This window comes from Megalobrama amblycephala, linkage group LG14 (assembly GCF_018812025.1).
Source record: "Megalobrama amblycephala isolate DHTTF-2021 linkage group LG14, ASM1881202v1, whole genome shotgun sequence".
Lineage (NCBI taxonomy): Eukaryota > Metazoa > Chordata > Actinopteri > Cypriniformes > Xenocyprididae > Megalobrama > Megalobrama amblycephala.
This window is the reverse complement of record NC_063057.1, coordinates 14,040,931-14,059,815: the sequence shown is the minus strand read 5'-3', so window position 1 is coordinate 14,059,815 and position 18,885 is coordinate 14,040,931. Positions and strand designations below refer to the sequence as shown.

The following is an 18,885-nucleotide window of genomic DNA, read 5'->3' as shown; positions in this document are numbered from 1 at the left end:
CACACCCCACAGAAAGCTGAATTGGATCGACAGCAAGATTTATGAATTACAATTCATAGAAGATCAACAAACACAGCAGAGGTATTTCATTAGTCCAATAAAAAGACGTGTCTTTTGCAAGTCTGATGTTCTTTGGCTTTGTTTTGAATTTAAGGTAAATTGGAGCATTCTGGAAGTGTTCTTCCTCCATGACCCATAACATGAAAGTTACATTAATAAGTATAATGAAATAATATTTACATCAAAATAGTTTTTGATTCAATCAGCATTAGAGTTTCTCTGAATTTAACTGCATTTGGAGTTTTGCATCATATTTCAATAAAACTTCAGGAAGGGGGTCCAACCTCACTCTTATCAAGGCTCTCTTGTTCACACCCAGCCACACAGTGTGCATTCACCATGAGATGGCAGTGTAGACTCAGAAAAAAAAAAAAAAAATCAGATTTTCAGAGCTATTTAATGTATGCCTACTGATCTGCACTTTAGAAACCACATTAAACAGGAACAGCAACTACACACACAAAATAAGACACACAAAAAAAGTCCAGACATCCAGTGCTTGTGTTATGGTTTGATCTGACCTACAATTTCAGGATGTTTTCTGAGCATCTTTTCCAGTAGTGCATATCCTTAAAATGAATCCAAATAATTATTAATTTCTGTGCGAATGTGGCCTTGCTTGTGAGGTGATTGCACAATCACTGTGATGACTGGCACTAAGTGGACTGCAGAAGTCTGACAACTCTCTAGACAAACTGTTTTAGGCAGGAGCTAATCAGTACTAGATTAAACTTAATAGTAGCAGACAATGTACAGCCAGATCTCAGAGATCAGAGAAGATAGTTTTACACACCCACACCTGAAATACAACAAAAACCGAAGGAGACAAGTACATCCCAGGCTTTTCAGCGACTCTAACTCTAACACATTAAGAATGCCTTGAAATGTTCTTTTCCCCCCTCCCAACAACCACAAGATGACATACACCATTATAAAATCAAAACAAAATAGAGCTCTGGAAACAAAAGTATATGCATTAAACGGCATGACGTTATTGATCATCAGGCAGAAACTGCATAAAAAGTTCAGTCTCATTTCCGGAAAAGTTGGGAAAATCTGTGCCACCCACATCAAAAGGGAACAAACACTGCAGGCTGAAGTGATTTATCACTCATATACAGCATTCTAAGTGAGAAAAATGCTTTCGTGAAATAGGGAAGTTCATCAAAAGCAAACTTTAACGGTCCAGTGAGGATGCTCTCTGCAGGCAGCGCAAATGGTCTAGAGGCATTCAACCAGTAGAAAGGATGTGGACAGACGGACTGGAAAAAATCTGAATTTGGCAGATGTCTTCTCAGCCCAAGCATCTTAATTTAGGTGAACATTACATCAGTATACGGCTTTTAAGGTGTACATATATATATATATATATATATATATATATATATATATATATATACACACCGATCAGGCATAACATTATGACCATCTTCCTAACATTGTATTGTTTTGGTCTTTTGCTGCCAAAACAGCCCTGACCCATTGAGGCATGGACTCCACTAGACCCCTGAAGGTCTGCTGTGGTATCTGGCACCAAGATGTTAGCAGCAAATCCTTTAAATCCTGTAGGTTGCAAGGTGGGGCCTCCATGGATCGGAATTATTGTTCAGCACATTCCAAAGATGCTCGATTGGATTGATATCTGGGGAATTTGGAGGCCAAGTCAACACCTCAAACTCATTGTTGTGCTCCTCAAACCATTCCTGAACCATTTTTGCTTTGTGGCAGGGCAGATTGTCCTGCTGGAAGAGGCCACAGCCACTAGGGAATACCGTTTCCATCAAAGGGTGTACATGGTCTGCAACAATGCTTAGGTAATTGTACGTGTCAAAGTAACATCCACATGGATGGCAGTACTCAAGGTTTCCCAGCAGAACATTGCCCAAAGCATCACACTGCTTCCACCGACTTGCCTTCTTCCCATACTGCATCCTGGTTCTGTGTTCCCCAGGTAAGCGACGCACACGCACCCGGCCATTCACGTGATGTAAAAGAAAACGTGATTCATCAGACCAGGCCACCTTCTTCCACCAGTCCACACGGGCCAGCCTTCGCTCCCCACATGCATCAACGAGTCTTGGCCGCCCATGACCCTGTTGCCAGTTCACCACTGTTCCTTCCTTGGACCACTTCTGATAGATACTGACCACTGCAGACCAGGAACACCCCACAAAAGCTGCAGATGCTCTGACTGAGCCATCTAGCCATAACAATTTGGCCCTTGTCAACCACACTCAAAAATACGCTTGCCCATTTTTCCTGCTTCTAACACATCAACTTTGTGGACAAAATGTTCACTTGCTACCTACACAGCAAAATCGCCAGAGTTAAATCAACTCTGCTCAGAGTACATATGGTCCCTCTCTAAATAGTGTTAAAATAACACTGAAGCAGAGTTAAATTTAATGAGATAATTAAGCATTTAATTAAGTAATGAGTGTGCATTAGTGATGAACACCTGCTGTTAACAAGCAGAATCACTGAAGAAAAGAGAAACTACAACTGGCTTCAGCCACAGCCTTAGGTGAAATCTAAGCAAGCTCTAACTCTGGGGATTTTACTGTGCATGCACCAAACCCTATCCTTTCATTCGTTCATTCCTTTGTTCGTACGTACGTTCATTCTTTTGTTCGTTTGTTCATTCGTTCATTGATTGATTCAGTAAATGATTCAGAATTCATTCCATCATTATCTTTTTTTCCTGCTGCCTCTCACTACTTCAAATCCATTAGCATTCACAGTAATACCTGCAACCTGCAAAAGAGCCACAACGCAGCAATGCCATGTCAGGACAGACTTTTCATAGCATACAGCACAATAAACACATCTCTCTAGATCTGATTCTAGATACATCTCTAGACACATCTAAGACTGTGCAGTAGTGTGCAAAGAGGATTACACTAAAATCATCTGCTTTTAGATTAAAATCATCAGCCTGTGAAGAAGATGTAGTTTAACACGACACAACTTAAAAGAGCTCCATTCAGTTCTGAGCCATAAAGTCAGTGAAGAAATAAGGTTATTAAGCAAACATTTGCTTACTTTAAAAGCAACTGTAGCAGAGTGACAGGCCATTACCATGACAACAAGGCCCTGGAGGTAATGAGAAGTGACTAACTGTCTATTTACAGATATAAAGGTTGATTACTGGGTTATAAGCTCATGCTTTTACATTTAACAGGGTTTCGACAAAGCAGGAAGAGATGGCGAAACAGCACAAGGACGTGACCTCAGAAAGTACATTCTTTCCATTTCATATTTAAGTGTCTGTCACTGCAAACAGCCATTTTGAAGAGGTGTGGAAAATTACAGTGTTTCAGGGCATTAGTGCATCAGTCAGTAATTGGTCCTGACAGACTCTTCTAAAACCATCCTGCGTGAATTCAATATGTTTCACATTCTTGCTCTTTTAGCTCTCTCCCCCTCACACTCACAGCTCAAGGTGAAACAGAAACACACACACTGATTTCTTTGTAGACAGTTCTGTGCTGATGGAAATCAGAGAGGGGTACAATGATTTATCTTAAAAGGCTCAAACCAAAGGTATCAAGCTGCAGGAGGTCTGCAGATGGGCCGCAGCAGAACCTGCTGACTCAGCAGGAAGCATGTGGAAAGAACTCTGGGTCCACTTCAACTCCACCTGTACAGCCTCATCAGGTGAACTGACACACATGGTAATGATTAAAAGTAAACTTCCCTGAAACACTATTGCAAAAGAGTCTCATACAACAAGAAATTTGTAAGGATTTGAACTGTTGGTTCATCAAGGACATTTATGTTTTTAGGACAGGACAGGACAGTGACAGGAACCTATCAGCGAGATGAATGCATGTACAATTAGGATCTCTTTAACCCTTATAGGGTCTTTGGGGTCTTTTTAGACCCCAAACGATGTTTGCTCAAATAAAAAAAAATGTTCTCTTTGTCCAAATGACATGAAACTTTGTACCGTTGTTAACACTTTCTAGATCTACAAAGAAAAAAAGAGTGATAGCTTGTTTTTATGTTAGTGTAAAAAAAAAAGGCACACTCAGGGTCTTTGGGGTCTCCACAGACCCCAGGCAACAAAATGTAATTTTGTTATAAAATAATTGTTTTTTAAAAAACAAATGTAATTTTACTCTGTTTATTAATGTTTTTACTTCATATTTGTGCAGTTTTTGGAGGATTTTTCATATCTTTTAAATTTATATAAATGAATAAATAAATATTTTTTATACAAAAACAGCTTTTTATGTCAAATTCACCTTATAAAAGACCCACATTTCTAACTTTCATTCATGGGGATAACATGGATAATTTGACATGGTTTAGTGTAAGATTTTTGCCCATCTTTTGGAAAATGCAGTTTTAAAAGTAAAAAAATTATCACTTTAACCAGTAGATGACTGCAGAGCTCCACTATTTGCTATGTGCTATTTGACTGACTGAAAGACATCTTTTCATAAGTTTTTTTTTTGTTGGATTCATATCTAAATGTTATGAAATCACAATTATAACAATAAAAAATACTTTTTGTCAAAGTTTGGCATTTTTTTGTACTGAAAAAATAAGTTTTTCAAAAATGTTGATTTCTAAGTGGAGTCTCATCATAATGTAACAATAGTGAAAAACAGATTTTTTTTATTACAAAAAATACTAAACCTTGACAAAATGTAAACTTTATTGTTATAATTGTGATTTCATAATATTTAGATATGAATCCAACTGAAAAAAAACTTATGAAAAGATGTCTTTCAGTCAGTCAAATAGCACATAGTATATAGTGGAGCTCTGCAGCCATCTACTGGTAAAAATGATAGTTTTTTTACTTTTAAAACTGCATTTTACACTAAACCATGTCAAATTATCCATGTTATCCACATGAATGAAATTTAGAAATGTGGGTCTTTTATAAGGTGAATTTTACATAAAAAGCTTTTGTATAATTTTTTTTTATTTTTATTTTTTTTTATATAAATTTAAAAAATATGATCAATCCTCCAAAAACTGTACAAACATGGAGTAAAAACATTAATAAACAGAGTAAAATTACATTTGTTTTTAAAAAAAACTAATATTTTGTTACAAAATTGAATTTTGTTGCCTGGGGTCTGTGGAAACCCCGAAGACCCTGAGTGTACTTCCCAAACGAAGACCGCATAAGGGTTAATATCTCGATTATTTGTCCTAGACAGCAATAAGATAAGTGAATTGAAAAAAGAGTGAAAATAATTGAATAGGCAAAAAGCACCCACATTGAAGTAACTGATTAATTATTCAACTAATAAAAAATAAATATGAATATTTAAAACTGAGTATTAATAATAACTAATTAGCATCTAGCACAGGGGTGCCCAGTCCTGTTCCTGGAGATCTACCTTCCTGCAAAGTTCAGCTCCATCCCTGATCAAACACAACTGAACCAGCTAACTGAGGCTACGTTCACACTGTCACACTGATTATTTATGTATCAGATTGGAATCTGATCTAAAATTACTAACTGTCCACATTCAGGCTACAGACTGTCAGTCCAAATCCGATTGTTTGACCCAAATCCAAATCTGATAGGTATATGTATCTGCAACATGGAGTGGTTTGGAAAACAGATGCTGTCTTATTTACAACATGACAATGTGTAAACGCCATGCGCTGGGCTACTGCGTCTTATGAGGCAGTGGCAGAAACTTGGAGGCTAGTTTTCCATGCTGTCGCCTCCACCAGTTTCAAAACATGTATCTGTTTTATTGTCATTTTCTGCTCATCCAGCACTTCACAACAACACAACCTTGTTTCTGCAGTGACTTTCAACATGTTTCCTTTAAAAAATCTGACATTTATGTTTTACGTGGTGTGAGAAAGTCACATAAACCATGAAAATCTGATCAGAGCAGTCAGACTGAAACGGATTTAAAGAAATGCTATTTTAATAGGACTTCGAACCACATATGAATGTAGCTCAAAACTGATTTCATTTCATGTGATTTTTTGCCGTTCACACTTGCTAAATCTGAACGGATTTCAATTGGATATGGACAAAAATCGGATTTGGACTCACACTGTCAGTCCAAATCCAATTATTTGTGTATCCAATTGGAATCTGATCTGATGTCCACATTGTGTATCGCAACTGCTCAGATCTGTTTTGTGTGTCCATGTCGCTCTTTCGTTTTCTGGATTATCTGCATTGTTTTTTATGGCAATAACGTTGCGTTGGTAGCCAAAACAACAACAAAAAAAACGCAGCATGGATCTTCATCCTCGTCTGGCACTTTGCAACAACACAACCATGTTCCTGCAGTGACTTTCAGCATTGTATCCTATAATGATGTTTACGTTTTTCGAGGTGTGAGAAAGTCACATAAACCAGTCAGACTGAAACAAATGACCAGAAATGCGATTTGAATATGATTTCAAACCACATATGCATGTAGAAAAAACGCATTTCATGTGATTTTTGGCCATTCACACTTGCTAAATCTGATCGGATTTCAATCTTATATCGGATTTGGACTGACAGTCTAAAAGCAGCCTAACAGTCTGAACAAGGCAGATCATCAGATCTTTTGGATCTGAATTCGGCAATTAGGTAGATCTCCAGGAAAAGGATTGGGCACCCCTGATCTAAAATATCAGTTTAGCATTTTACATCTTATCTATCGTTTTAAAAATATTTGATGTGAAATTAAAGTAAAAGAAATCACAATGTACGCAAAAAACTTCTTTATTTTTTTTTGATGCTACTCAAATCATGGAGTGAATTAAAACCAGCGGAAGTCTAATGTTTCCTTCATTTCTTTTAACTTAATTCAGGGGTGTCCAAACTCAGTCCTGGAGGGCCACTGTCCTGCAGAGTTTAGCTCCAACTTGCCTCAACACACTTGCCTGGAAGTTTCTAGCATGCCTAGTAAGAACTTGATTAGCTGGTTCATGTGTGTTTACTTAGGTTTTGGAGCTAAACTTTGCAGGACAGTGGCCCTCCAGGAGCAGGACTGGACCCCTGACTTAATTCAAATGGTTCACATCCAAACACAAAGGGTTGGATGTCGTTCTTGCATATACTGAGAGTCACTCAAATTTAGTTACTCGCCAAACTTGAGCATTTAATGCTTGGCAGATGTTCATTTTGTACCTTGCCTGCAACCTTTTCAGAGTGTGATTGATTGAGGGGCGGGATATTGGCAGTTCACTGGGGACTGAAGAGGCCCTATCGCATGTAGATAAAGTGTGAGTCAGCAGTCTACCTTCAGCCTCTGCAGTGGCGCTTTGATAGGAGAGAGACAGGGACAAGAGGAAGATCCATACGCCGCAATATCCCATTCTCTCGCTCTCTATCGTCCTCTGACTTTCTCTTTCGTTCCCTGTCCTCCCCCTCTTATCTCTCTGCCGGCAGATCCTCTTCCTTGGACTGATGTCCTGAGACGGGCGTGTTCTCCGCTTTATTTAGCTGCTATGCTCTCTCCCTTTTATCTGTAAGACAGAGGAAGAGAGATCGGTATCGTCATACATATGCATATACACACATTCAGAATAATCATTTTGATCTATTCTGTTAGCAGAGTCAATGTAATCGCTAAATCTTCGCTGAAAATCGCCTGTATAATCCGGCACATTTATCCTGTCAGATATGGCTGTGCAGGCCTGCTGAGCGCCGGTTAAGAAATGAATAGCACTCAGATGGGAACAGGTATTATTCAAATAAAAGAGAATTGTTTAAGGTGAAGAAACTGGGGTACTGCACAATGCTATTCTACTTAGTAGTTTATTTCTCTCAGAGTGTCATGTAAAGATGAAATTCAGCAAGGACAGTAATACAATAAAACTTTGTACGGCAAAAAGAATGATAATTGTGTCATAATTTACATTTTGTTCTTCTGTAGAACACAGAAAGAGAAGTTTGATAGAATGTTATGCTGCTTTATTTTCCATATAATGATATAGTGGCCTCGGGCAGCCAGTGTCCAAAAAACTAAGTGCAACATGCCACAATTGATCAAAAGTGACAGTAAATACATTTATAATGTTAAAAAAGTTTCAAATATAGGCTGTTCTTTTGATGTTTCTATTGATCAAAGCATCCCAAAGAACAATTTATTATGGTTTCCACAAAAATTTTAAGCAGCACAACTGTTTTTAACATTGATAATAATAAGAAGAAATGTTTTTTGAGCACCAAATGATTCGAAAGGATCATGTGACACTGAAGACTGGAGAAATAATGCTGAAAATTCAGATTTACCATCACAGGAATAAATGACAATATTTTAAAAAAGACAACAGTTGTTATAAATTGTAATTATATATATATATATATATATATATATATATATAGTGCATCTTGTGGCCCCAAAATGTCTAAAGGCCTATTCACACCGCACCAACAGTTGGCTGTTAGATTTAGAATTTTATGAAAAATAACTATCATGTTTACACTGCCCCAACAGACACCCACAAATGCTGATTGAACATGTTCACTCGGGTGAAAACAAACCCTGACCAGCGCCAACAGACGCAACAGGGGTAACACACTGATCCAACAAACCCCGACAAATGTGTTTGTTGGCGTTTGTCTGTGCGGTGTGAATTGGCCTTAACAGTACAGTGACAGTACACTTGACACTAATAGCAGGTTACATCACACATGATGGTTGACATTGAGGTCAAAGTATCATAGCAAACTTGACCTTTGAAAGACACCAAGTGTAGACTGCTCATTAATACTCATGTCTGTGTGTGGTCTAGAGCATAAGGTGAGAACTGCAGTGAAAATACTGATTCATTAATCACAATTCCAGAACAGAACTGCCTTCGGGATAGAAGGTTCTAGAATTTTTAAGAAGGTGGATGATTTTCTCCATGATGTAACTTGTCCGTTACCACTAAAATCCTTACTTATCCGAAAGGAAAAATAGGTCTTTACCAATGAATTTTTAATGTCACAATTGCCACTTATCTCACAATATGACTTTATATTCATAATTGTGACTTTATTTCTTTGATTGTGACTTAATATCTCACAATGTGACTTTAAATGTCATAATTGTTATTTCATATCTCAGTGTGACTATAATAAGGGTGACTTAATATCTCACAATGTGACTTTATATGTCACAATTGCCACTTCATGCCACTTAATATTACACAATATGACTTTATATTCATAATTGTGACTTTATTTATTGTGATTGTGAGTTTATGTCACAATTGTGACTTATTTCTTTGATCGTGACTTAATATCTCACAGTGTGACTTTAAATGTCATAATTGTTTATTAATATCTGTGTGACTGTAAAAAGGGTGACTTAATATCTCACAATGTGACTTTAAGTCAAAGTTGTGATTTAATATCTCACAATGTGAGTTTATTTCTCGTGATTGTGACTTAAAGGATTAGTCCACTTTTAAATAAACTTTTCCTGATAATTTACTCACCCCTATGTCATCCAAGATGTTCATGTCTTTCTTTCGTCAGTCGAAAAGAAATTAAGGTTTTTGAGGAAAACATTCCAGGATTTTTCTCCATATAATAAGGGTCTTATCTAGCGAAACGATCAGTCATTTTTGATCATGATCAGTCATTATATAATGAGAATATACAACATGAATCCATTTTCCAAACCGTGTTTTTGTCTTATCCTGAATCATTATGGTACACTTATAATAAGTGTTTAAATTCAGACTATTTAAGACCGGACTGGTAGGACTCGCCGCAGAGTATCACCGTAACTGCGTGACTCGCCATAGTCATACACAGAGAAAAGTAGCTCTGGCTACAATGTTCCTCCGCAAGACGCGTGCAGTTCTGTTTATTAACCGCTAGAGGGCCAAAAATCACAGACAGCGGCTTTAAAATATCACAGTGTGACTTTATGGCCCGGTTTCACAGACAGGGCTTAGATTAAACCAGGATTAGGCCATAGTTCAATTAGGACTTTTATAAACATGCCTTAGAAAAAAAAACAATTACTGGTGTGCATCTTGAGACAAAATAATGGCACTGACATATTTTAAGATATGTCAGTGCAAGTAGCTTTCAGTTAAAATAGCTCAAACATGCATTTTAGTCTGGGACTAGGCTTAAACCTTGTCTGTGAAACCGGCGGCATATTGTGACTTTATTTCTTGTGGTTGTGACTTTATTTCTCACAATGTGATGTTAAACAGACTTCTACAGGTGCTGGTCATATAATTAGAATATCGTGAAAAAGTTCATTTTTTTTTATTGTAAATTATTTTAAAAAATGAAACTTTCATTTATACTAGATTCCCTACATGTAAAGTAAAACATTTCAAAAGTTTTTTTATTTTTTATTTGTTGATTAGAGCGTACAGCTAATGAAAGTCCAAAATCCAGTATCTCAAAATATTAGAATATTTACATTTGAGTTTCATTAAATGACCATCCCTACAGTATAAATTCCGGGTATCTCTTGTTCTTTGAAACCACACTAATAGGGAAGACTGCTGACTTGGCAATGGTCCAGGAGACAATCACTGACACCCTCCACAAAGAGAGTAAGTCACAGAAGGTCATTACTGAATGTTATGGCTGTTTACAGAGTGATGTATCAAAGCATATTAAATGCAAAGTTGACTAGAAGGAAGAAATTGGGTAGGCAAAGGTGCACAACCAACAGGGATGACCGCAAGCTTGAGAATACTGTCAAGTAAAGCTGATTCAAAAACTTGGGCGAGCTTCACAATGAGTCGAATGAAGCCGGAGTCAGCGCATCAAGAGTCACCACACTCAGACATCTTCAGGAAAAGGACTACCAAGCCACTTCTGAAACAGAAACAACGTCAGAAGCATCTTACCTGGGCTAAGGAGAAAAAGAACTTGACAGTGAACAGTGGTCGAAAGTCCTCTTTTCAGATAAAAGTAAATTTTGCATTTCATGTTGAAATCATGGTCCCAGAGTCTGAAGGAAGACTGGAGAGGCACAGAATCCAAGCTGCTTGAAGTCTAGTGGGAAGTTTCTGAAGTTAGTAATGATTTGGGGGGCCGTGACATCTGCTGGTGTTGGTCCATTGTGTTTTATCAAGTGCAAAGTCAATGCAGCCATCTTCCAGGAGATTTTGGAGCACTTTATGCTTCCATCTGCTGACAAGCTTTATGGAGATGCTGATTTCCTTTTCCAGCAGGACTTTAGCACCTGCCCACAGTGCAAAAAACACTTCCAAGTGGTTTGCTGACTATGATATTACTGTGCTTTATTGGCCAGCCAACATGCCTGACCCCTGAATCTATGGGATATTTTCAAGAGAAAGATGAGAAACAGTCGATCCAACAATATACAGATGATCTGAAGGCTCAATAGTGCCTCAGCAGTGCCACAGGCTGATCACTTCCATGCCACACTTCACTGATGCTGTAATTTGTGCTAAGAGCAAGTCATTTGCTGTAATATGTGCTGCCGACCAAGTATTGAGTGTACAAATGAACATACTTTAAAGAACTTAAACTTTTCTGTTTTGAAAATCCATTTTTGATTGATCTTAGGAAATATTCTAATATTTTGAGATACTGGATTTTGGACTTTCATGAGCTGTACGCTCTAATCATCAAACTTTAAAAAAAAAAAAAAAAACTTTTGAAATGTTTTACTTTACATGTAGGGGATCTAGAATATATGAAAGTTTCATTTTTAAAAATAATTTACAATAAAACAAATGAACTTTTTCACGATATTCTAATTATATGACCAGCACCTGTATTTTCTCCTGAAGTTGAAGTGTTGTAAATCCTGGACCAACAGAACACAGAACTGAAAACAAAATCTCCAAATATCTGAAAAGCTTTAAATATGGCAAAATCTGTTCATCCTTTGAAATCACGACTAATTCCAAACTGTAAAACCTCTTCATGCAAAATCCAGAGGCATCAGACAGGGTGAACAGCTTCCTCTCCAACTAAATTCTGTCATTCCAAATACTGTGCTAACTAACTAAATACCATATGGAATCAATGATCTCGCACAAAACCGCTGTGGCATTGTCAGGTTACATCTGTGGGGGATATTATAACTAGCGAGTCTCTGTTCAAACAACAGACAGTACTGTCAAACTGTGCAGAAACCACAGCCATCCTAATGCAATGGTTTACTGCACAACTGCCATCTCTAATGTGCAGGGAAAGAGTCTGACAGTCCACAAAATTAACGCAGCTGCAAGGGTTCGCTGACTTTAACCAACTTCTCTGGGGTGCACAGGGGAGTCTATAAAGCATTTTTACATACAGTAATACTAAAACTTTATATTATCATGAAAGACACTTCTAAGCAGATCAGACACCCTTAGCATACAAAGCATACATATTTTCCTGTCAGATGCAGTGGAACGCTGTCAGATTTTTCATCAAAAAACTTTGAGGCCATGAGCTCTGCACATACCAGTCAAACTCAGTCCTGTTCGAGCATGTAACCTCAAGCACTTCTGTACCACAATCAGTTTACATGACTTTACATGGACTCTGGACGGGGCAGATAAGACTTTTTGAATTGCTGCACTTTGGAGACTGCCGACTGATTGTGCGATTTATGAATGAATCTGATTGAACAAGCGATCACTCGAGTCAACGTACAGACAGGAAGGTGTGACCGCCGTGATTCAAGCTATATTTTTTTCTGATGCCTGCTGCATAGCAACTTGTACACAGCATACAGAAAATGTAATCTCACAAGCACAGGCCGACTTGAGAGGTGAGTGTGCAGTTGGATTGTGCGCTTTGAAGGATTATAAAGGTACAGGAGCCGACCCAAGTCTCCTTCTTGCTCTCTATCTCTGTAGCTCTAAATTAAGAGTTAAATGCACATTTGGGGGGGAAAACATTTCTTAAAAGCATCCAAAAATGCACTAGCGCACACACAGAGAGACGCCAATCCAACTGTTGCATAGAGCGCAATAGTGAATGCACAAAATCAAACATGAACACAAAGTTCAGTAGTGCCCATTCATGAGATCAGCCAAACATCCTTAAATAACGCTTCAGCGATGAATGTTTTTAAGATACTGGGAGGAAAATCCTCACAAAGCATCTGTTGTAGTGCAAATGTCCAAACGCGTACTCTCAGTACTCGCTTGCTCACAATAAAAGCTGGAAAGGACGCTGTTTGTGGAGGCTTATCGGCTGCAGGAAGAGGCAAGCTGCCAGCGTGCAGTAATGAAGTGACTTTATGCAACTCATCTATGACATTATGACTAAAGCCAGAGTGCCGTTCAACTTCGAGGAGCGTGTAACAGCCTGTGCATGGAGGAAAAAGCTATCAGACTGGAGACATCACAGACACACTCTACTATTTTGTTCAAGGCTGTTTAGTTGAAGATTGAAGCCATCAGATGCAGGCAGTAAATGGAGTGGAACAACACATGGTGGATTGAGTCTCTGATTTTGTTTCACAATTACCTAATCAAAAAATGTATTTCACAAATAAATGAACTTGGGTCAAATCACACTAGTTCTAATCAGTAGATGTTTGATTAACTTAGAACAGTGGTTCTCAACTGGGCCGTAGGTCTGTTCTGATTGGGTCATGATGAGTGGCTCAATGTTAAATGCTAATGCTAAAATACAAATATCTGTTTCATTAAGATAGCAACATAAATAGTCGTATCCACTTTTAAAGGAGGAGAAAACATTGTGCACCCAATTGAACTCTACAATATTTTAAGTCAGTTCATATTAGAATCATTCTGTTGAAGCTAGCCAAATTAAACACATGCCAACATTGACAGGTTGCATGGCATTGCTTCATCCTCAAAAACCATGCACAAAACTAAAAAACAGAAAATACAACTCAGGCTAGACTATATATTCATTCTAGGTTTGGTACTGTGATAGACTGCCACTTGATGTCCAAGAAAGTCTGAATTCTGAAGCAAGAGAACTACTGGCTTAGAAACTCTGAGAGAATGGCCCACTTCCAGAGTTTGCAAGAAAAAGAGAACGAGTGAAAGAAACTTGGCAGTGAGCTAGATAGATATACAGCTTTCTGCATTGTGAGGCATTGGGCTGCAAAGTTCATACAGAGACCTTCACTCACCTCTCCCACTGTCTCCTGCACCATGATCCTCTTCTCAAATGCAAAAATACTGTTCGCATGAAACAGACCCAGTCCGTCAGGTAATAATACAATCCAAGATCAAGTTATGGGACTCCACACGCTGTAGTACACTGTCCCAGGATGAGGGGTGTGAGAATCCAAGAGAGCATAAGGGTGTGTTAGGGAAAGAGAGAGTGAATGAATGAAGCAAATACCTCTAAAGGGGAAAGTTTAGGGGGTGTGGAAGAGCTACAACAGGTTGGCTCAGAGTTACAGCAAGAAGATGGATGGGGAGAGAGAGTGAAAAAAGTAAGAAAGAGAGATCAGCAACTGAGAAAATGAAGATAATTTAATATAAGGTTTTAGGCACAAACTGAATTAAAGATAGTAGTTTTTTTGTAAAGAGGTTTGTCTCTTTGTTTTTTTTATTCATTCTGGTAAATATCTCATATAAACAATATGCAACATTATCCATGGTAATTGATTTTGTTATATATTGTAATTTTTGGGGTCTTGCACAATTATTTTGTGCATCAGCGTCACATGGGCAGCAGCATGACATTAAAAAGCTGGTGAAGGTAGGAACCGGCTTAGTAGAGAGGTTGACGGATCGGGACGAACCCGAAGCGCTGGAGCCCAGCTGCTGACTCATGGGCGTTGACGGGGATCTGGCTGACAGGGGCGACGATGCGGTGAGAGAGGGCGATGGGGAAGCCAGAGAAAGGGAGGACTCAGATTATGACGTAGGGGGTGCAGGTTGTAAGCGCCGCCGGAACACCGGAAGTCCGTGTCAGCAGCTGGGCGTCGACCACTGAAGGCCCAGCGGAGTCTCCGGGCAGACGGGCCGTGGCAGTGACGAAGGAGTGGAGAGGCAAGGTGCAGGTGACGGGTTGACGGGCTGAGATGGAGGCGTGGGGCCGGAGCCCCAATGCATGGCCGGAGACTCTCTTTCATGCCATGCTGGTGTTGGAGAGGCCCGAGGCGAGGCAGGTGAGCCACACAGAGCTAGCAGCGGTGGCAGAGCCAAGGAGCTTGATGACACCAGGGGTGCCGATGGATCCAAGAGAGCCGACGGATCCAAGAGACTGGCCGAAACCAGCAATGGAGGTGGGATCAGGATGTTAGGGCTGGAAGAGGGCAGAAGAAGGTCGCTGGACAGAACCGGTGAAGAGACTGATGATACAAGGGTGAGGACTAGGGTGGGAATAGGATCCGCCAACCACAGATCTATAAGGTCAATGTCTGCTCCTGGCTCTGCGATGGACTGATCTGCCTGCCAAAGCTCTGGCACTTTGATCTTCTCCCTCTCCGGTACTGGAGCAGCCTTGGTGTGTGCCTCAGGCTCTCGAGTGACGAGAGAGAGTGTTCACCGCTCTGGAGCATCATGGCAAGATACTCCAGCCACCGTCGGTTCTCCGGGTGAAGAAGGAGGTGCAGTACAGGTGAGTCCATCATCTTTGAAATATATACTCGTTTAGAGGGTCGGTTATTTTGTAACGGTTCCAACCGAGTAAAGAAGACGAGGAATGCAGGATACAAATAAAATTAAAGTTTCCTGGAGAATGACTGGTGGGAAACAGCATGACCACATTCAATAACTGACACAGGATGAACAGAACAGGGAGTACAAATACACAGAGTGATGAGGGAGCTAAACAGGCACAGGTGGAGGAAGTTAAACTAATCAGGGACTAACGAGAACAAGTGCAGACAATACAGGACATCATGGTGACAGTCAGGTGTTTGTTCTGTTTATGTTGAGTTTCCTTTGGTTTCCATGTTTCCTCCCTGTGTTTAGTTCCTGGTTGATTGGTTTTATTGATTTCTGATTATGTCCTTTGCTTCCTTGGTTTCTGATTTATAATTGATTATGTTCACCTGTGTCTTACTTGGTTCCTCATTTAGCCTGTGTATTTAAGCCCTCGGTTTTGTTCTATCCTTGTTCCTTTATTGTCTGTGCTTGTTTCGGTTTCTCCTGCTCCTACGGTTTTAGATTATCTTGTGTTGTTTGTTTGATAAATAAAGTAATACTGCTGCATCAAGATCCACCTCTTCTTTCCTTGCCTGACCAGCTGTGACACAAACCCTCTTCAAGGTTTGCATATGTAATCTTTTGAGACAAAATTAGGTACTTTGAAAAATAATTTCCAATTATTGTGGAAGTATGTGAGACCTCCCAAAGGTGACTTTTGAAAAGCAGCAGCAGAAGTTGGGGTCAAAAAGGTGAACTTATTCCATGGAGAACATGTAGCACCAGGGTTTTAAGATCTTACAAATAAAACTGCCAGACCTCTGAGCTGGTCACATGCCTTCCCAAAGAGCTGCACTAGAACAGCAGAGAAAAACACAGTTTGAACAGAGAAAGTGATACGACAGGACTTTAATGGTCTTCTGCAAGAATGCAGGGATGGAGTTTATTGGTTCTTTCCAGCTGTCACTCATGACACACTATAATTCAGCAAGCCCCACTCACATACACAGACCTGACAAGATGAAAAACTAGGTCACAGGTCAAGCATGGGGCCATCATGGAGAGAAAAAACGCTGAAGAGGTTGTAAAGAGAGCTGCATTAATTTAGAATAACTTACACAGTCATGTACAGCATAAATTACAGTTTCATTTTCATTTGAATTTCAAGATCTGAATTGTTACCTAGTGTCCAAAACCAAATCTCAGAGTTTTAAAAAACAGTGTGGCACACTATGTAATTGACAGTCCCTCAGGTAGCCCTATAGAGAGATGCTACAAAGGCGAGTATTAAAGTTACAAAGGAAGAAGGCATTGAATGAGTGGAAGGACAGAGAGAGAGAGAGACAGGATAGAGAAATTGATTCCCAGTGTCCTTCTGGCCGGCCCACAGGTGTGCAGAGGCCTGCTGGGCACAGTAAGGTCAGGCTTTCATGTCTCAGGACCTCTCTGGCCATTGGGTCAGCTCTATCTATAGGGCGCCAAGAGAGCCATAAATCCTCATGTCTGTGGGTGTTTGGAGGGATGAAGAGGCGAAGAACCAATGAAAAAAGAGGGATGACCAGCCTGAAAGAAAAAAGAGATTGTAGATTAGATTTGTGTAAACTGGCTTTGGGAGCATGTTCATCACATCAGACAGCTTTTTAGACCACTTTACATAACAATCGTAAAGATTTTCAGTAGGGTTGGGCATCTAAGGTATAATGCCGGTCCGATACGCATCTCGATACAAAGTATCCGATCCGATATATTAACGATACATGTGTGGCATTTTGCGATGCAATACGATACGATTTGCATACCCATATCACGATACGATGCGATAATTCAGCACTAGCTAATTAGATCAAGTTTATGTGGTGATGTGAAAGAGGATGTGGTGCCATTGAATTAGTTTGGTTATTTATTAACCAAGTAAAACCAATACTTTTTTACAAACTGGCTTTTCAAGTGAGATATCAGATTAGTCGTACAGCCCGTGTATTTTACAGATGCGCGGCACATTTTACAAATTGCATCTGTCTTGTCAAGTCGTCCGTCTTTCTTGTAAAATCGATAGTGTTCCCAAACTTTAGATTTAAAATTCAGTGGAGGATAAATTATCTCGGCGTCCGACATGTTTGTTTTGCTTACTCCTCGCGCTTCCTGACAACTACCTTTGGGCGCATCACTGGCTTCATCCACGCAGCTGATACATTGAGTTGTAGTGTACACACATCCGCAAGTCCGTTGCTTAGGCCTACTTTATGTAGGTCGATTAAATTATGCGCAAAAAACAGGTTGACAACACTTGTTAATAAATAAAGAAATACATTCTGTATTAAAAGGATAAGCTGTATCTCGGAAAAACCGATGCATCTCGCAAAAACCGATGCATCTCGATTTGCTTCCAGAATTTCATTCATCCTTTTCTGCTCTACCGATGCACTCGCATCGTGCACACGCATGACCGCGTATCGATACATATCGGTTAATCTTCCCATCCCTAATTTTCAGGCTTGAAGAATACTTAATAAACCTTGGTGCATGCCATCTAAAGTCAATAAACTTAAAGGGGATCTATTTTCACAAGATGTGTCCCCAGAATGTGTCTGAAGTTTCAGCAAAATACCCCACAGATCATTTATTATAGCTTGTCAAATTTCCCGGCCCCCTTTCCAGAAGAGGGCGAAGCTTTAACAGCTCATGCTTCAGATACTCAACAACAACAAAGCTGGAGAATCTCACACAGCCAAAATGACGGTGTTACAGCCTTACATTGTTCAAGCTGAGACCAAGGACCGGCGCCATGACACGACCACAAAGCAGCCCTGAAGTATCACCAGAGATCGAGTCGACTAGATCATCCATTGCGAAGGCCTCATCGACATGACATCCAGTAGCACAGTTCCTCAACAAACCGTCCATACCGGCGTGATGAATGCGATCCTCAACTGGATGGAACTGAAATAAATACTTTGAATGTTGCGATCCTATCAGACTTATGATAGCAACCTGAATCGTAACAAAGCACTGTTCGCCAGAGGACAACTGGCCCCCCGACTAAGCCTGGTTTCTCCCATGGTTTTTTTCTCCATTTTAACACCTATTTGCTACTTGTTTGCCACCCGATGTCACCTGATGGAGTTTGGGTTCCTTGCCGCTGTGGCCTTTGGCTTGCTTAGTTGGGGACACTTGACATTTGACTTGATTCAACAGTGCTTCTGATCTGCCTGCATTGACACTATTCTTTAAGAGCTGCTGTGCAGCCAAAATTTATGTACCAGTTATCAGTGTAAAGCTGCTTTGACACAATCTGCATTGTAAAAAGCGCTATATAAATAAAGGTGACTTGACTTG

At 39.7% G+C, this 18,885-nt stretch overlaps 1 protein-coding gene across 4 annotated transcripts in view; it reads right to left on the bottom strand.

The window, feature by feature from the left end:
- Positions 1-18,885, bottom strand: part of col7a1l (collagen type VII alpha 1-like) — a 96,986-nt gene that overhangs the window by 70,256 nt on the left and 7,845 nt on the right. For 3 of the 4 annotated variants that reach the window (XR_007179431.1, XM_048155495.1, XM_048155497.1), the window contains exons 2-3: positions 14,079-17,112; positions 7,284-7,509 (exon numbers count right to left, since the gene is read on the bottom strand). Coding sequence is in view for 3 of the 4 variants with exons in the window: in XM_048155495.1 (XP_048011452.1) it covers positions 7,284-7,359 (76 nt within the window). In the remaining variant the exon portion in view is untranslated. Of the gene's footprint in view, positions 1-7,283; positions 7,510-14,078; positions 17,113-18,303; positions 18,363-18,885 lie in introns of those variants that run through there. The other variant, XM_048155496.1, reaches the window with a different exon arrangement.